Genomic DNA, 15907 nt, shown 5'->3' with positions numbered 1-15907 from the left:
GTGGTGTATGTTTGTCCTATGGAATGCCCAATTGCAATCTCAAAATAATAAGACGTACCCATACCATAACAGTGCCGTTTAAAAACAAATAACTGCTAACTCCACCTCTAACCAAAACTTCATTTCCAAAACTTCATTTCCAAAACTGCGATATCGATAATGGTTCGTTGCCCTTGCAACCATGCTTATCAAGTGCGCTAATCCAGGGGCATATTGTTCAAAGTTTCCGACGTAGTTTCTCCTGGTGCAAACTCAGGCTGTCTGTCAAAAATAGCATCTCCAGGACCCAAAGAAACTAGCCGCTTCATGAGCCGTTCATCGTCACCAATACCCATCATTTGAGATAAAGTTGCACCTCCAAACCCTCTTGATAAAGCCAAGGTGGTCGGAATCTGGAACTTAGAATCGGGGGTTTTCTCCTGCTCCATATCTCCCCTTTCTGGGGAATTAGCGGTGGAGCGGGTACCCAGGAGATTAATTACTTCTGTAGCATTCGACTGAGTGCTGCCAGGGCTTATTTCCCTTTCATCTTCGTTTTGAGGCATAAAAGTTTCCGAGAACTGTTCACACTCCCTTTTATGTTGAGATGGCCTCTTGGTTTTCTGTTTCTGAAGAACTTCAGAGGTGTTACCTCGTGTTAACAGCAGATCTCGCTCAAACTTAGCAAATTCGGCCTTTTCATGATCCCAAAAAGCCAATTGAGCAACTGTTTCTCTCGCCTCGACAGGTTCCGTTCCAATGCCATACTTTCGAGCCTGGGCCTGAATCATTTGCACCCCCCTCAGTGAAAACCGAGGATTCGTTGTACTGTCTGAAGGCGCCCGCTTCTGCAGTCGCAAGAACAGATCATATTTCCGCTTTGCTCTTTTCTTAAGCCTTGTTTTTATCACCATACGGCGAATCGTCTCTTCGCTTAGTCCAGCCCATTTTCCGCTTGGGTCGGCTCTTAGACCCTGAATCCTTTCTTGGGAAACTTGAGACATGCTTTCAAAGCTTTCCAGCCCTGGTAAATCTTCAAGTTGCACGTTCTTAGCCTGTTGCATCCACTCGTCATATCGCTCCGGTTGTAGTTCGTTGCTGATGCTCTCAGGTGGAGTTATCATGGAACCCCGCTCGTCAATAGGTGAAGACGACGATGTTTTGGAGCTGGGAGTCGGCACGGTAGGCGTGGTAGTGCTTCTTAAAGCTCTCGCGAAGCCGATTGGATTTCTTGAAGAGGAAGAGGTAGATAATTTTCTCTTGAGGTCCCCGGTATAGCAATTCAAGGGGTGAATGCGGAAAGCATCTGCATTCAAAGAACGGGAATTTGCGCTAGCACTATAGGACAGTGTGACTTTGGTCGAGGTGTGCGCATGATCTCCAACATACCTCGTGATTCTCTGCTGAGAATCGACATTCCCGATAGTGACCTGGAAGTTTGGTGTATGGGCAAATGCGCTGGTAGTCTCCATTGCCTGCCAACTTCGTGCACTTTCCAGAACATCTGGGGCAGGTTGTGAGAATAATGGAATCGGTTTGGATGCCACGTGCAATTGTTCTTCCCGGTGAAGTGTAGCACTAGTTCCTGAATCTGTATTTTGATGGGCGTGGGGCTGGGCCAAGTTGCTTTCAATATATTGGTTGCTGAGTGACCGTCGATAGGGAGCTGACAATTGAGGCCCTGCCTGCGCATACACACGCATGCCACTGAGGAAACTCGAATAATAGACTGTGTCGCGATATCCAAAGTTGCTGTGTGAATGTGTCTGGCTAAAAGCATATTGGACCTGAGCTTCATCGCAAAGTGCTCTAGGGACTGGGTATTGGATTGGAGACGGAAATTTGACGACTGGCGCAGTCTGGGACCCCATATCGCTGGGCAGGACATGACGTCCAGCGACGCCACTAAGTGTATGGACACCTGTCGAGTTACTACCATCCATTTTGGACAGTATTGTCTTTCCGAATGTAAGAATGCGGTGGGAAGCTGGTATATAACCTATCAAGGCTGCATAGGCCGATAGCAAAAATTGAAATGTGAATAAGTTAAATTAATAGACAGGACAAAACCAGATGGAACGCGGACATTAAGGATTGACCAACAAACTTACTGTACCGTCCTGTGAACTCTGGAAGGAGCAAATGGAGCTTGTTAAACCTAAAGTAGGGTATTTCGGAAAGTACGACGGGCAAGGCAACATAGCCTCCACAAGAGATATGTTGAAGCATGGTTGAATCTCCTTAGTGGTAACTATCCAACGATAATAACGTCCCCAAAGCTGCTGCTGTCCGGATCTGTCTAATATACAATCTTATCATACATTCATATATCTTACAAGCCGGCGACCCTCCTCTTATTGGCCGTGTTCTCTTCATATAAAATAGCCCTGGCTTCACGTTTGCGAGTGTTCTGTACGTGAGCTAGGAGCCTCAAGCAACCCGTCGGAGTCATGCCCTCAATCCTCCGAGCTTGGCCGACAGACTCAGGTCTTGTGGCTTCTAAAAGAAACCTCTCGTGCATGGATATGCCATGGACCTTGCCGTAGTCCAAATCAACTGGAAGATGCAGTTGTTCATCTATCTGAAAGACCTTCATTGAAGCAGTCTGTTGGGCAATGTATGGTGCATACACCGCTTCGATTCCAACCCGATCCTGTATCGCTTTGCTGTACTTCAGCACCTCTGGTATTTTGTTCGACAGCCTGTCTATGCTCATCCCGGCACGACGCAAAATGTCAAATGCGCTTCTTTTAGTTGTATCTTTTGTAACTTCGAATCCGTCGTCGATCCAGGCTGGGCCAGAGCGTATATCAGCTCGAAGAATCTGTTCCAGCTCATTCATTTGGCTGGATATATCCTGGAAACTGGACCACCGCGCATCACTCACGACTCCAGCCGCACGCCCTTTAGGAGTGAGCCTCAAATCCGCATTGTCCGCGCGAGCGCTCATCCTATATTCACTTCGTGATGTGAACATCCGGTATGGCTCAGATACGCCCTTCGTTATCAGGTCATCAATCATTATGCCTATGTAGCCGTCACTTCTTGACAAAATCATCGGCTCCCGGCCCTGGGAAACTAAACCGGCGTTGATCCCAGCGACTATTCCTTGCGCAGCAGCCTCTTCATACCCTGTAGTTCCGTTGATCTGGCCAGCCAGGAACAACCCGGCTATAGATTTCGTTTCGAGAGTCGACTTCAAGTTCCTTGGGTCGACATAATCATATTCAACTCCGTAACCAGGCTGCAACATTGTGGCGTTTTCCAACCCGCGTATAGTCTTAAGCATTTGCTCCTGTGCCTCGGCTGGAACGGTCATAGAAATCCCATTGGGATAGATGACATCGCTGTCAAATCCTTCCGGCTCAAGCCAGATTATATGGCTCTTTTTGTCCGAAAACTTAATTATTTTCGACTCTAGCGATGGACAATATCGAGGGCCCTTGACAGACTCCCGGATATGAATAGACTTGTCAAGGTTGTCTCTGATAATATCGTGGGCCTTCTCATTGGTGTATGTTGAGTAACAGAACATCTGCTCCTTGACTGTCACCTCGTCGTTGAGGTAGCTGAACGGCATCGGGGGATCATCCCCGGGCTGCTGCTCTAATGTGCTGAAGTCGATGGTCCTCCTTGACAGTCTCGGAGGGGTTCCGGTCTTCAGTCTCCCAAGTTTAAACCCAGCATCTTTCAGTGACTTGCTGAGTCCAAATGTCGCCGCTTCGCCTATGCGCCCAGATGGAAAACATTCTAGGCCAATGTGAATTTCACCGCCCAAAAACGTTCCTGTTGTTATGATGACTTGGTTGGTAGGGATAATCTCGCCAGATTCAAGTCTTACTCCAGTAATTTTCGAGGAGGGTTGGCCGTCCAGAGTTTCCTTCGAGACGATAATATCCGCAACGCTCCCGGGGACTATTGAAAGGTTCGGGTATCCTTGTAACTCATCCAGCATGTGTTTTTTGTATAAATCTCGGTCGATTTGTGCTCGCGGGCCCTAATAAAATGATCATTAGAACACCTTCTTGAAACGCAACAAGAAAAGAGATTCACTTACCCAAACAGCTGGGCCCTTTTTCCGATTCAACACTCTGAATTGCACAGCAGCCTTATCAATAATTCTCCCTGCCACACCATCCAGAGCATCAATCTCTCTTATCATAGTACCCTTCCCAATGCCGCCGAAACTCGGATTACATGAACATACGCCAATGTTGTCCAGCTTCGGTGTGATCAAGGCAGTGCGCGCACCAGACCTCGCAGCGGCTGCGCATGCCTCTGATCCTGCATGGCCTCCGCCGATGACAATTACATCGTATGGATTCGCACTGGATTAAAGTTAATATCGCAATCGATTGTGGGCGTTTAATTTACTGACTTGGGATGTGGCGACAGAGAGGCAAACCCCCTCGTACAAATAACCCTTCGATTTAATGGCGGAACTCTCAGGCCCCGCTGCAAGGAAAATGCTCGGTAGGGCCGCCGCAGCAGCTTGCAGCTCATAGTGTTAAAAAGTATCCTGGCGCACCATATGGCGGTTGGGGTTGTTGGTTTGATGGGGTCGTGGTGGTAATAATTATTTTCCTTAAAAGGGACTCATGATTGGACTGTTCCTATTCGTTGGTTTTTTTTACCTTGCGGGTTAAATTTCTGGTTGACGCGCCTAACAGCGCGTGGCGCGCGCCTGCGGACGTCAAGAAAAATAATTCCCAAGAACAACCTTCAAGCACATTCGCCGATGTTGCTCAAGTTCAAATCCACGCCCAATTCTTAGGGACTTAAGGCCATGTACACAATTGCACCACGAGTGGGATCACGGTGCCAGTACGTGTGTACATCATGTCTGAATGCTACAATCCGGAGGGGTGAAAACGCTTCACCCCGTTTGTTGCGACAGAGCAGCAATGTAGCAGCAGCCACCCACAATGCCGAAAATGAATCTCCAAAAGCCGAGCCAACAGGCGCACGTTCCTTGGATTCTTGGCTGCAGAAAGCCGCGAAGAAACACCTCGGATCAGCTCAAGCAGACCAGAGCGACAAAATAGCGGCACCCCTGAAGCCGATAACGAAGCGGCGATCCAAATCATCTCCAGGAGACAAGGCCCGCGAAACAGCAGTTACGTTAGAGCCATCAAACTCTGGCAAGGGATCGAAAACCATAACGAAGAAACGGCCCAAGGGAGTCCAGGTAAATCCTCAAGACCAAACAGCAAAGCCCTTACAGAACTCCAACGAGGGTGTCCCTGGAACAGATGGGAAACCCCCGCCAAGTTCTAGCAAGAAGCGGAGAACAAATAAAAATAGGCAGAAGAAATTGCAGGCCTTATATGATATATCTGTCACTCCGTCTTCGGATACTGGTTCTTCAAGAACAAAGGGGGCCAAATCAGTAGGACAACTTGTTCGGTACACAGTGGTGAAGGCCCCTCGGGGTCGGTCGTCGACAACAGTCAGAAACTCCCCGACCCAATCATCACACCCTGTCGCACGGCGGGTTCTAAACACGGTGATAATACGTCCCTCTGGCACCCCGCTCATTAAAAGGGTTCAGGGCAGGAAAAGAGGACAACTTTTAACCTATCTTTATTCCATTACTAGCTCCTCCGCCAACCGGGTTGCGAAGACAGTGCTTATGAAAGTCTTGAAGGAAAAGAAATTGCTGAATAAGCGCGGCCTCGAGCTAGCACAAGGGGGTGAGGACATATTTAAAGATGCTGCTCGTGAGCAGCTTGAAAAGGCAGATAGGACTCTATCTATGACTTTGCTCAAAACGTACGAAAACCTAGAATCGGCCCTGAAAAATTCAACGCCAGAAGCTATAGATGCTGTGTTTAAACCACTAAAGGAAGGGGAAGGTTACAGTTCTGGAAGCGTCCATGCACAGGCGCTAAAGTTGGTTCCAGTTGAGAAACCTCAGCCACCTGTGCCTGGCCTTGTTTGCGGCCTTGAAAGAGTGCTCTTCAATCAGGGAGTTTATCGACTTCGGGACCCCCATACCCGCGTCTACAATTTTGACCCCTATTTGGAATCCATAACACCAGTGAAAGAATTCGACTACAACGCGCTGAAAGAATACATCACTTCTTCGCGAGACAAAACATTGATTGATACAGCAGTTGCCGAGGGCAGCAAGTACACTGGGTCAACATCTAGCATGACCTCGGCTTTGGCACACTTCCACTACCTTCTATCAAAATGGCGGCCTGTCAACCATGATCAACTATCACGAGGCTTCCCAAGACCTTTAAGCTCGTTCACTGCCATTCAACGAGCGCCTGCTTCTATATTCCTTCGACGCAGAGATGGTGTTTACGCTATTGATGCGAACAAAGGATTTGACACATCCAACGTCCTCCAATGGCTTGGGAAATCAATGGAGAAGTTCTTAACTTCGGACAAGGAAGAATATATAAAGTACCGAAAGGAAAATTCGCACGCTCTTACGGATGATGACAAAAACAGCCCCGAATCATATCACTATACAACCTTTGGCGACTTTCTTATGCGCTCGCAGCTTGATGCCCATGATCCTCGTTTACCTGGGACAGGCATGTACGATCTTAAGACTCGCGCTGTCATCTCTATTCGCAGAGACGCTACAGATTATGAGAAAGGGCTGGGTTACGAGATCACATCTCGGTACGGTGAATATGACTCGTACGAACGTGAGTTCTACGACATGTCCCGCTCTGCTTTCTTGAAATACTCCCTTCAAGTCCGGATGGGCCGCATGGACGGCATTTTCGTTGCGTTCCATAACACGGAGAGGATATTTGGCTTCCAGTATCTTCCCCTGCCGGATATGGACCAGTCTCTTCATGGGTCTAACGATACTACACTGGGAGACTCCGAATTTAAAGTCAGCCTGGAGCTCTTGAACAAAGTGCTGGACCGCGCAACCGAGAAATTTCCAGGAGAGTCTTTGGAGCTACAATTCGAAACAAGGCCGAAGAGTGCTTCTGACGGCGACTGTTTCATGTATATTTTCGCCCGCCCCGTCGCCGAGGAGGACATTCAAGGTATCCAGGAGACCAATATCGAGCAAATCCAAGAATATGAGAGGCGAGTAATTGGCCTGGATGCAGACGGGCAAGAAGCGGTCCTTCGCGCCGCAATTAGAGACGCCGCAGAAGCCGTAAACGCCGACGATCAAAATGAAATCTTCGAGGACGCCTTCAACCATCTCGACCAGTCAGCGTCCGTAGAGACTATCCGCAATGCATTTGGCAAAGTCGAAAAGGGCACACCGGTTGAGGCGGCTATGAACAAGATGCTGGATCTCATGGTTGCCCGTGCTGAAAGGGAAGATCCAGAGACCATGGCCCGTGATGTCAACGAGGTTGTTGCGGAATCTTCAGGTGAAAATGCGGATACAGCAGCGGCGGATGAGGCGCGGAACTGTAATACCTCAAGCGAGGGCGACGTTGAGGGCTCCGTTGGCCGTCTAGCAGTATTCAAATTGAACATCCGCAACTTTGTCAACGGTCACCAGGTGGTTCGTCCCGACAAGCTGAAAGCTACCGACGACTGGGAGGTGAAGTACTGCCTTGAAGAGATGACTGGCAATATCGAGACGTTGTACGCATCGAGCGTAAAGCGTAGGAAGGAGTCGCTGGGTAAATCCCATGTTTCGTCGTACATGAGTCAAAGATATGGCGGGGACATACAGGATAATGTGAGCATGGGAAAGGAGTATAGAAAGGAAATGGACAGGCTGGATGAGGAACATGGAGTTAAGGTGTATGATAAGCAGGAGTTTCTGGATTTCGAAAGCCTGGAGAAGAGGGAGGAGAAGGTGAGAAAGGATGTCGAGGAAGAGATCGAAGAGCTGAAGAGCCTCAAGGAGGAGAAAGAACAGGCGGCTGTTAAGGTGTAATATAGGAGGCCGCGACCATTTTCTGGGAGAGCAGGCGTTACGCCTTTCCCCATGTACAGATATGTATTATAGATAGATGCGGACTATGGGTGTACAATAATTTGCAGATACAATATGTATTATAAAGAAGCATAATAGCAAGCCAACGTTATATGGCACTCTATTTAGTATCAACGGTCTCTGGCGTAACTGCGTTACAGTTCACAGCTTAACAAGAGCAGGGGTGGATTGAAAGTATCTGAATAGCGCCACAATTTGTTCCATCTCCTTGGAGACTTCCATGTCAAAAGTAAAGCCTAGCATAACTTGGTCACCAGCAGTTGTTTCCCACCCATCACCAATCAGCAAGCCAAAGATAGAGCACATATTGTACACGTGTTGGAGTTTCGCCTTTCACATGAAGCCCTTGCCATAAATCTTCTCTGCCAGGATTCTCAACTTCATTGGCATCAAGTTGTCGTTATAATGATCCTGGATTTCACTTTTCTCAACAGCACAATTGATATCGCTCCACTGACTGCCGCTCTCCGCGAGCCTCTCGCACTCCCCTCTCTCCACCGAGCTCCACCAAGTTGGAAGAAGCTTCTGTCTCGATTCTGCAAGACTCAAAAACTTCTTGAACAGGGGAAGTGTATTTTCTCCATTGTAAACGCCGATTGTATTCCCGCCGTACACAGACTCGTCTTCCACTCGCATTCTGAAAGAGTCGATGAGAAGATTGAAGACCTCTCCCTCGGGACGGTCGTGGAGGAAGTCGTCGTTGGAAAGCCCAAACATGTCGTTCATGGCCTGAAAGCCTGGGTTGTGGCGGGCCTTGGGCCCCTGGGGCGGGTTGGGAGGAGGGGCAGATCCTGTAAGGTGGCAGGTGGGTTTGTGGCTCTTCCAGTCGGCCTTCTGACATTCGAGGGAGCAGTAGAGAGCTGTTCGACACTTTGCACAGCGCATGAGAAGTTTTGGGAACTCGGTTTGCAGCTTCTTGCAGTTGAAGCAGCTCGGAGGTGCTGGTGTGGCGGACGTCTGAGGATCCTCCATATCGACAGGAATGGGGGAATGTTCGTCAATTGCACATGGTTTGGAAGAAGTGCCGTATTTCTAGAAATGGGTGTATTTTTGTTTTCAATTGAGCGCTTGCTGTTTGTAGGATATGTACTGTACTGTGTTGCTGCGTGCCCAAAGATCAACGATAGAAACGCTCGAAGCGCCGCGCGTTAAGAGGGAGAAAACCTCCACATTGTAGCAAACCCGCAAAGGTAAGGTATGAACGAATAGAACAAACTAAGAAATACACGAACGGTTAAATTTTATATTTTACTCAGATGAGAGACACGTTTGTTTTCCCCCAAGCTCTCATTCGCCAGAGTAATTTGAAAATTGCACATCGCACCCCCCAAGAATATACCGCCATGGGAATACTAAACGCAACGACAGCGGAAAATCTGTTATGCGCTTTATCCTTTTTAAATTCTCTGCGTGTCCAAACTCACCGACCCAAAAAATTATCCAGCTTCATTGACAGCAATTAAGTAAGGAAAAGTTCTCCATATATCGCAAATTGCGGGGATGACGATCTGTTGCAAAGTTGGCTAGGTATTCTTGGCAGCTTCAAAAGCTTAATATCCCACAAATTGATGCTAATAAACACACTCAGTTTCAATGACTTCAGTCGAGGGTATGAAAAAAGGGATTCCAACCGCGATATTTATATGTTGCAGAGCCGTGGTGTTTGCCACTCCAGCTTGAGCGCCACCATCAACAAACCTATATTATTGCCTCAAGCCCGCATCTGGACCCTGTTTACCCTCACCATGCACGAGACGAATGAATTTGCACGTGGCTACATGATCCGCACCGCTTTTCCGGTGAAAGTAGGCGCAGCACCAGCCAGAAAGCGCCGACGAGGTGGATAATTGGCGGGGCTCGGTGCCTTTCGGAGCACAGCAATCGTGAACATTCCGGCTAATATTGTAAAGAGTATGAGAAACACCATTACCCTCGAGCTGACCAGCTCGTGTATAGATCTTGAGACCTCAGCGAGTCCTTAATCATCCATCAATATATCCAAGTCCAACGAGCCTGGGTAAAAAGATGCAGTTCTGACACAGTGGTTCGAAAAACCTTCGGCGCATAGAACAAAACGCTTCTAGCCAGCCGCCAGTGCAAATTAAGGGACCGCAAAGCAATCAAAGCAATCCAATATGCGGAAGCCCAGCCTGTTCTGCGGTTATTCGGTCCCCCAACCGATAATATAGATGCACTCAGGAAGCTATTATCTGTCACGAGATCGTCGGGCAGGCTTCTAGAAGCAGCACCAGCGCCGAATCGGGTGGCGGCGACGAGTTCCGCGATGCTGAGTGGAGCAACCAGTGAAAACTGGGGAAAGAAGGTTCCGGTAGCTATAGGCTCTGACAAGGTTGTATATGCGGGGTTTGTCGACACGGAACAGATATTATCTTCACTAAGAAAGCGAACACGGCTCGTTAGCTCACAGAGGGGACTGAGCGCGGAAAATAGTATGAACAAGGGCCGACAACCGTAAAGTGGTTGAATTCTGGCATTGATTAATTTTTAATATATAGATTGGCGCTATCGGTTTGCTTTGTTCGGATGCGGCTGCCGAGAGGCTATAGAGTGGTCTGGAGATGCGGCGAACGCACCGCTCCGTGCCGAGGAACATTCTCCCATTATTTCACATCGCGAAGCATACTTGGCGCCCTTCGATTTTGCAAAGACCAGGTGACAATATCGACAAATTAATCGATATTCCGAGTTCGCATCTCGTTGAGAGTTGACTCTACGTCAGTTTTGCCATGTATGCTTCGCACTCAGTGCCGCTCGCTAGGATACCAGGTCCGTCGGGACCTGAGGGAGGCACCAAAGACGGGATGGCAGGCGCCACTAATCTTGCCCGCCTTTGGGCGTTTCAACACCTCAACGCCACGCATACTGTGGTTGGCGCATTCAGCAATGTGGCAGCGCGATGAGAGGGGCAGTGGGGCGGGAGAATGAGAGAAGGCGGGGAGATGAGGTCGCGGGGTCAGTGGAGGCGTATCTTGGCATCCTCTCCACAATACTACCTCTAGGTGCGGCGATATGCCTGGTGAATGCCGTTGCAGTCCCCCTGAATCTCACGGAGTATTTGCATCTCCGCACAAAACTTCAGGCCACACGGGCCGCCTCTATAGATTGAAGTCTGACCTAGTCAGCCTCTCTATCTCTCCGCCATGGGCATCCCCACAGTCCATTTCTTGCATTCTCCCGTCTGGCCCGTCAGCCCGGGGTCCACCTTCCATTATCCTTCTGGAAGCGCCGTCTCGAAGCCATTTGCTGCAGATACAGGCCAATGGATAATCATGCGTGCCGACAGGCACAGCCTGAGTTGTCTACTCCCGGTAGATCATGGCGTATAAAGCTGTGCCCGATCCCACCTCAAATTCCTTTCTCTCATCATCACAGTATCAAACTCTCAAGACTCTCCAGCTCACTTCAATCATGATGTACCCACGCGCCCTTCTCGTTTCTGCTCTGGCAGCCGCTGTGGCTGGCCAACAGGTCGGCACTCTCACCGCGGAAACTCACCCTTCCATGACCTGGCAGACTTGCACTGCCCCAGGCAGCTGCACTACCAACAACGGAAAGGTCGTCATTGATGCCAACTGGCGTTGGGTTCACTCCACCAGCGGATCAACCAACTGTTACGATGGACAGACTTGGGACGCGACCCTTTGCCCAGATGACAAGACCTGTGCCGCCAACTGCGCCCTGGACGGAGCCGATTACTCTGGCACTTACGGTGCTACGACTAGCGGAAACGCCCTTTCCCTGAAGTTTGTCACCAAGTCCGCCCAGACAAACATCGGCTCTCGTCTGTACATGATGAAGGATGACAGCAACTACGAGATGTTCAAGGTGCTCGGCAAGGAGTTCACCTTCGATGTCGATGTGTCGAACTTGCCCTGTGGACTGAACGGAGCTCTGTACTTCGTTTCCATGGATGCTGACGGAGGAATGACCAAGTTCCCTACCAACAAGGCTGGTGCCAAGTACGGAACGGGATACTGCGACTCCCAATGCCCCCGTGATCTCAAGTTCATCAGCGGCCAGGTATGAGAAACTCACATATAACAAATCGATTTGATTGCTAACTAGATATCCAGGGTAACGTTGAGGGATGGACCAAGTCTTCCAACGATGCCAACTCTGGTATCGGTAACCACGGTTCGTGCTGTGCTGAGATGGACCTGTGGGAGGCCAACTCGATCTCGAACGCCTACACTCCCCACCCTTGCGACACCCCCGGCCAGACCATGTGCACCGGCAATGCTTGCGGTGGCACCTACAGCAACGACCGCTACGCCGGAACTTGCGATCCTGATGGATGCGACTTCAACCCTTACCGCCAGGGTAACCTGAACTTCTACGGCCCAGGCAAGACCGTCGACACCAAGTCCAAGTTCACCGTCGTCACCCAGTTCATCACCAACGACGGAACCGCCACCGGTACCCTCACCGACATCAAGCGCTTCTACGTCCAGAACGGTGTCGTCATCCCCAACTCCGTCTCCTCCATCGCCGGCACCAGCGGCAACTCGATCACCACCGATTTCTGCACTGCCCAGAAGTCCGTCTTCGGTGACACCAACGACTTCGCCAAGCACGGTGGCCTCGCCAACATGGGCGCTGCCCTCAAGGCTGGTATGGTCCTCGTCATGTCCGTCTGGGATGACCATGCATCCAACATGCTCTGGCTCGACAGCACCTTCCCCACCGACTCCACCAAGCTCGGTGCCAAGCGTGGTACTTGCGCCACCACCTCCGGTGTCCCCAGCGACGTCGAGGCCAACGTCCCCAACTCCTCCGTCACCTACTCCAACATCAAGGTTGGCCCCATCGGCTCTACCTACGGCTCCGGCTCCGGCACTGGCACTGGCACCACCACCAGCGCCGCCCCTCCTACCCAGAGCACCACCCCACCAACTGGCGGCGGCACTGCTCCCAAGTGGGGACAGTGTGGTGGTATCGGATGGACTGGCCCAAAGACTTGCGTCGCCGGCTCCACCTGCACCTACGGCAACGACTGGTACTCCCAGTGCTTGTAAGCAAAGAAAGTCAATTGCTTCATGTCGGGCACGTAGGGGCGAGGAAGACCGTCTATGGTGGTTAGATTCGGACCTTGGGGACTGGCAGGGAGTGGTGTATATAGGAATAGAGCTTCTGCTGTCTGTATATATTCTAAGAAGCGGCTTATGTTGAGATATGATTGTTATTTTGGGGTTTACGGCGGTTGAAGAGGGTTAGAGTCGAGTTTGATAAATAGGCACAATGATACATATTTCGCCTGTAACATTCTTGAATTTGCCAATGTTACTACTGTTGTGATGCTTCTAAGAATGTTCTCATTCTGACTATGGGCCCAATGAATCGTCAGAGAGTGAAATTGGGAGTAAGGTGCTGAATGATCCGTGAACGTCTAGCACTATGTTCTGCTCCAGGGAATGATAATTTTCGGAAGCCGTACAGGAAACCGTATACCATTCCAACGAAGAACGTGTATTTTTGCACTACTTCTGGACATCCGCGATAGCTGTCAGGAATCGAATCAATGAGTGGAATGCAGAGTTGTGCACCGTCTCCGTTGCGGTAAGTTGGACACGGATACAGAAAGTGCAATGCATGTTGGAAGTAGGTTCAAGGTGTCTAAGAACACGAAAAGAATATGCCATGATATTTTCTTGCCGTCGTTTCTCTCGCCATCGCTCCATCCTGTCGTCAATGCCGTCCTGCTGTCGAGATTGACCTGTCGTCGAGGTTGTCTTGTTATCACCTGCGCTGAGCGCTGTCGGCCAAGACGTTTGTGTGGGTTACGACGGCCGCGTCGTCGCGGATCGCTGGAATGGCTGTCGGAGGCGGAGTTGTGGGCGCTCGTTTTTAAAGAAATCAATATATCTCAAGTATGTAAAAGAGGATGGGGTGGGGTCCTGGGGGTGCGGAGCAAAGAAAATAAATATAGACGTAGAAGGTGGAAGAGATCGAGGTTATAAAATACAAATGTTGTATTATATAAGTTTTTGAAACATACTCGTATAATCAAAGGAATAATCCGCAGTGGATCCCGACCCTAACAACAAGTATAATCCAAGCAATTCCTCTGAAACGGAGAGCGAGGGAAGCACTGATTTCTAGTCAGACTAATGTGACCTTGTTGACGAAGACGGGGTAGTACAAGTGATGAAAGGCAAAATTATATCAGAAGATGGAAAAGAGGAGACGAACGGATCATTAATGTGACAACAGAACGACAGTGAGAGAGCGAAGTGGTGGGAGCCCAAAGTCGGTGAGAATTTTCCCCCATGAGGGTGACAGTGACGGCCGTTCTTGAATCATAACTTTTCTCGTCACACTGGGCCCCTTTCGATGATATTCGAGAATCTGAGTATGAGGTGGTTTGTGAGAATTTTGTACCTAGGGTCCTTAGATGCAGCGTTGATAATCCTCTCATCTTCCCTCTTCGCATCTTCTTCTGACATGATCTTTCTCATATTCATAATACGAAATCAAGTTCGAAGTTTGACTTGACTCAGAGATGTCCATTCCATTCTTTCGATGGAGTCTCTGTTACGTCTTGAGTTGTCACGATGTGTCACGCCCAAAGGGATGATAGCCATGAAAGTCTGTGAGAAGTTGCTGCACGATTAACTTACATGTCTGTTGAGAACCGAACCAAGGATGTAATACTCAATTGTGTACATCCTATCACAGGCGCTGTAAATAGCTATAGATAGACGAGCAGGTTATATGAGTATGACGAAGGGATACAAGGGAATCACAAACACACACATATATATATCCTGATTTACACCCCAGAACCGCGTAGGCCGTAACTAATGCGGTCAAATTCTTCAATGAGATCGAGGTCTTGGGCTACATCCTCTGGGACGATTTGGAGGACTTCCTGGTCGCCTCGTCCCTTCGTAATTTGAGGGAAAATCAGTCGGAAGTAGTGAAAATCTCCCACGGCGACAACAATGTCGCAGTGAGAGAGCGAAGTGGTGAGAATATCGCGATGTGGTGGTGACAGTAACGGTGACAGAGGACGTGTACGCAGCGACGAAGATGAGGTTTTCCATCGGCAGGCGTCCGGATCGCGCCCAATCTCCTGCGCCTCCGAGGACATGTTCCACCACATCTCTAATTGTATCACCGTTGTAATATTTGATTCCAGCCCGCCGGAACCTGTTATATTCAGCAGAGGTACCGGGAGGGCATGACTGAAATTTTTGCTTGGCTCAGCTGGCACCGGCTGCTGTTGGGAATGAAGGTGCGTGGCTTCAATGCCGTCGGCTGTTCTTGGAAATAAATGCCATTCCAGGAATTCAGCTGTATGTGTAGATTCTGCTGACTGTTAGAGCGCTTGTGTCAGGGGTTTGGTCCTTGGGATATTCGTTGGTTGGGTGGTATCGAGTTGTTTCTGGGAGAGAGGGCCATTTAAGAGCAGTTGAATCATCTCGAAAAATGACTTCAATTCCTTAGACAAAGTATATTATGGAAACCGATGACCCATATGTAAGCATGGGATAGAACTATACTTCGTAGTCAGTTACATCCTGCAGATAGAGCACATTGCACCACAAGTCTCGTCCTAAACAACTAGTCGGAAGTGGCGTGAATCTCACGCGCGCAAAATAGCGAAGTCGACCTGGAGATCTTGAAAGTTCAAGGAAGGAAGACTGATATCTCATGAAGCCACTCGTCCGCAAGGATGAGGAGAAGCCAAAGAAGATTCCACTGCTCTCCCCATATCGCCTAGCATCACGGTGACAGAAGCACCGCAGTGATATAGTGAAGTGGTGAGAATGCCGCGTGGTGACGACAGTGACGGTGACAGAGGCGCGGTTCCTTGATAGCTTGGTGGTGGTCCTACACACACCTAAGTAATTACCCCCATGGATATATTGCTCCCGACCATAAGTAGTGGGATGAATATGATACCTTCCCCTCGTAGTCGCCGATATCGATATCTCCACCTTTCTCGGTAAACCTTAAATATCGTGGGAA

General features: G+C 49.4%; 6 protein-coding genes across 6 annotated transcripts; 2 read left to right on the top strand and 4 right to left on the bottom strand.

Moving 5' to 3' along the window:
• Window positions 1-197: 197 nt before the first annotated feature.
• On the bottom strand, window positions 198-1451 carry VE01_02406 (uncharacterized protein; the record flags this gene model as incomplete). The annotated part of the gene is made up of 1 exon (XM_018271915.1): window positions 198-1451. The coding sequence occupies one exon, from the start codon at window positions 1449-1451 to the stop codon at window positions 198-200; it is 1254 nt and encodes a 417-aa protein (XP_018132645.1).
• Window positions 1452-2311: 860 nt separating this feature from the next.
• Window positions 2312-4482, bottom strand: MTO1 (Mitochondrial Translation Optimization; the record flags this gene model as incomplete). Its single annotated transcript, XM_018280108.1, has 3 exons — window positions 2312-3976; window positions 4037-4307; window positions 4358-4482. The coding sequence occupies 3 exons, from the start codon at window positions 4480-4482 to the stop codon at window positions 2312-2314; spliced, it is 2061 nt and encodes a 686-aa protein (XP_018132646.1).
• Window positions 4483-4627: 145 nt separating this feature from the next.
• VE01_02404 (uncharacterized protein) lies at window positions 4628-8014 on the top strand. Its single transcript, XM_018271914.2, has one exon. It carries the CDS (start codon window positions 4766-4768, stop codon window positions 7853-7855), a length of 3090 nt encoding a protein of 1029 aa, XP_018132647.1. The 5' UTR covers window positions 4628-4765; the 3' UTR covers window positions 7856-8014.
• Window positions 8015-8248: 234 nt separating this feature from the next.
• On the bottom strand, window positions 8249-8887 carry VE01_02403 (uncharacterized protein; the record flags this gene model as incomplete). Its single annotated transcript, XM_018271913.1, has 1 exon — window positions 8249-8887. One exon carries the CDS (start codon window positions 8885-8887, stop codon window positions 8249-8251), a length of 639 nt encoding a protein of 212 aa, XP_018132640.1.
• Window positions 8888-10297: 1410 nt separating this feature from the next.
• VE01_02402 (uncharacterized protein) lies at window positions 10298-13173 on the top strand. The gene is made up of 2 exons (XM_018271912.2): window positions 10298-11956; window positions 12010-13173. The coding sequence occupies exons 1-2, from the start codon at window positions 11252-11254 to the stop codon at window positions 12949-12951; spliced, it is 1647 nt and encodes a 548-aa protein (XP_018132641.1). The 5' UTR covers window positions 10298-11251; the 3' UTR covers window positions 12952-13173.
• A 1532-nt stretch (window positions 13174-14705) lies between these two features.
• Window positions 14706-15026, bottom strand: VE01_02401 (uncharacterized protein; the record flags this gene model as incomplete). Its single annotated transcript, XM_018271911.1, has 1 exon — window positions 14706-15026. The coding sequence occupies one exon, from the start codon at window positions 15024-15026 to the stop codon at window positions 14706-14708; it is 321 nt and encodes a 106-aa protein (XP_018132642.1).
• Between the last annotated feature and the right edge of the window lie 881 nt (window positions 15027-15907).

Source organism: Pseudogymnoascus verrucosus (assembly GCF_001662655.1).
Source record: "Pseudogymnoascus verrucosus strain UAMH 10579 unplaced genomic scaffold scaffold_9, whole genome shotgun sequence".
NCBI classification, from domain to species: domain Eukaryota; kingdom Fungi; phylum Ascomycota; class Leotiomycetes; order Thelebolales; family Thelebolaceae; genus Pseudogymnoascus; species Pseudogymnoascus verrucosus.
Note: the sequence above shows the minus strand (reverse complement) of the source record. Positions and strands in the feature narration are given on the sequence as shown.

What these genes read in the sequence shown, in the direction of transcription:
- VE01_02402 (XM_018271912.2), top strand. Translation starts at nt 11,252, where the DNA reads ATGGCGTATAAAGCTGTGCCCGATCCCACCTCAAATTCCTTTCTCTCA. An exon ending in TCAAGTTCATCAGCGGCCAG is followed by an intron (nt 11,957 to 12,009) that starts GTATGAGAAACT and finishes CTAGATATCCAG; the next exon opens with GGTAACGTTGAGGGATGGAC.
- VE01_02404 (XM_018271914.2), top strand. Translation starts at nt 4,766, where the DNA reads ATGTACACAATTGCACCACGAGTGGGATCACGGTGCCAGTACGTGTGT.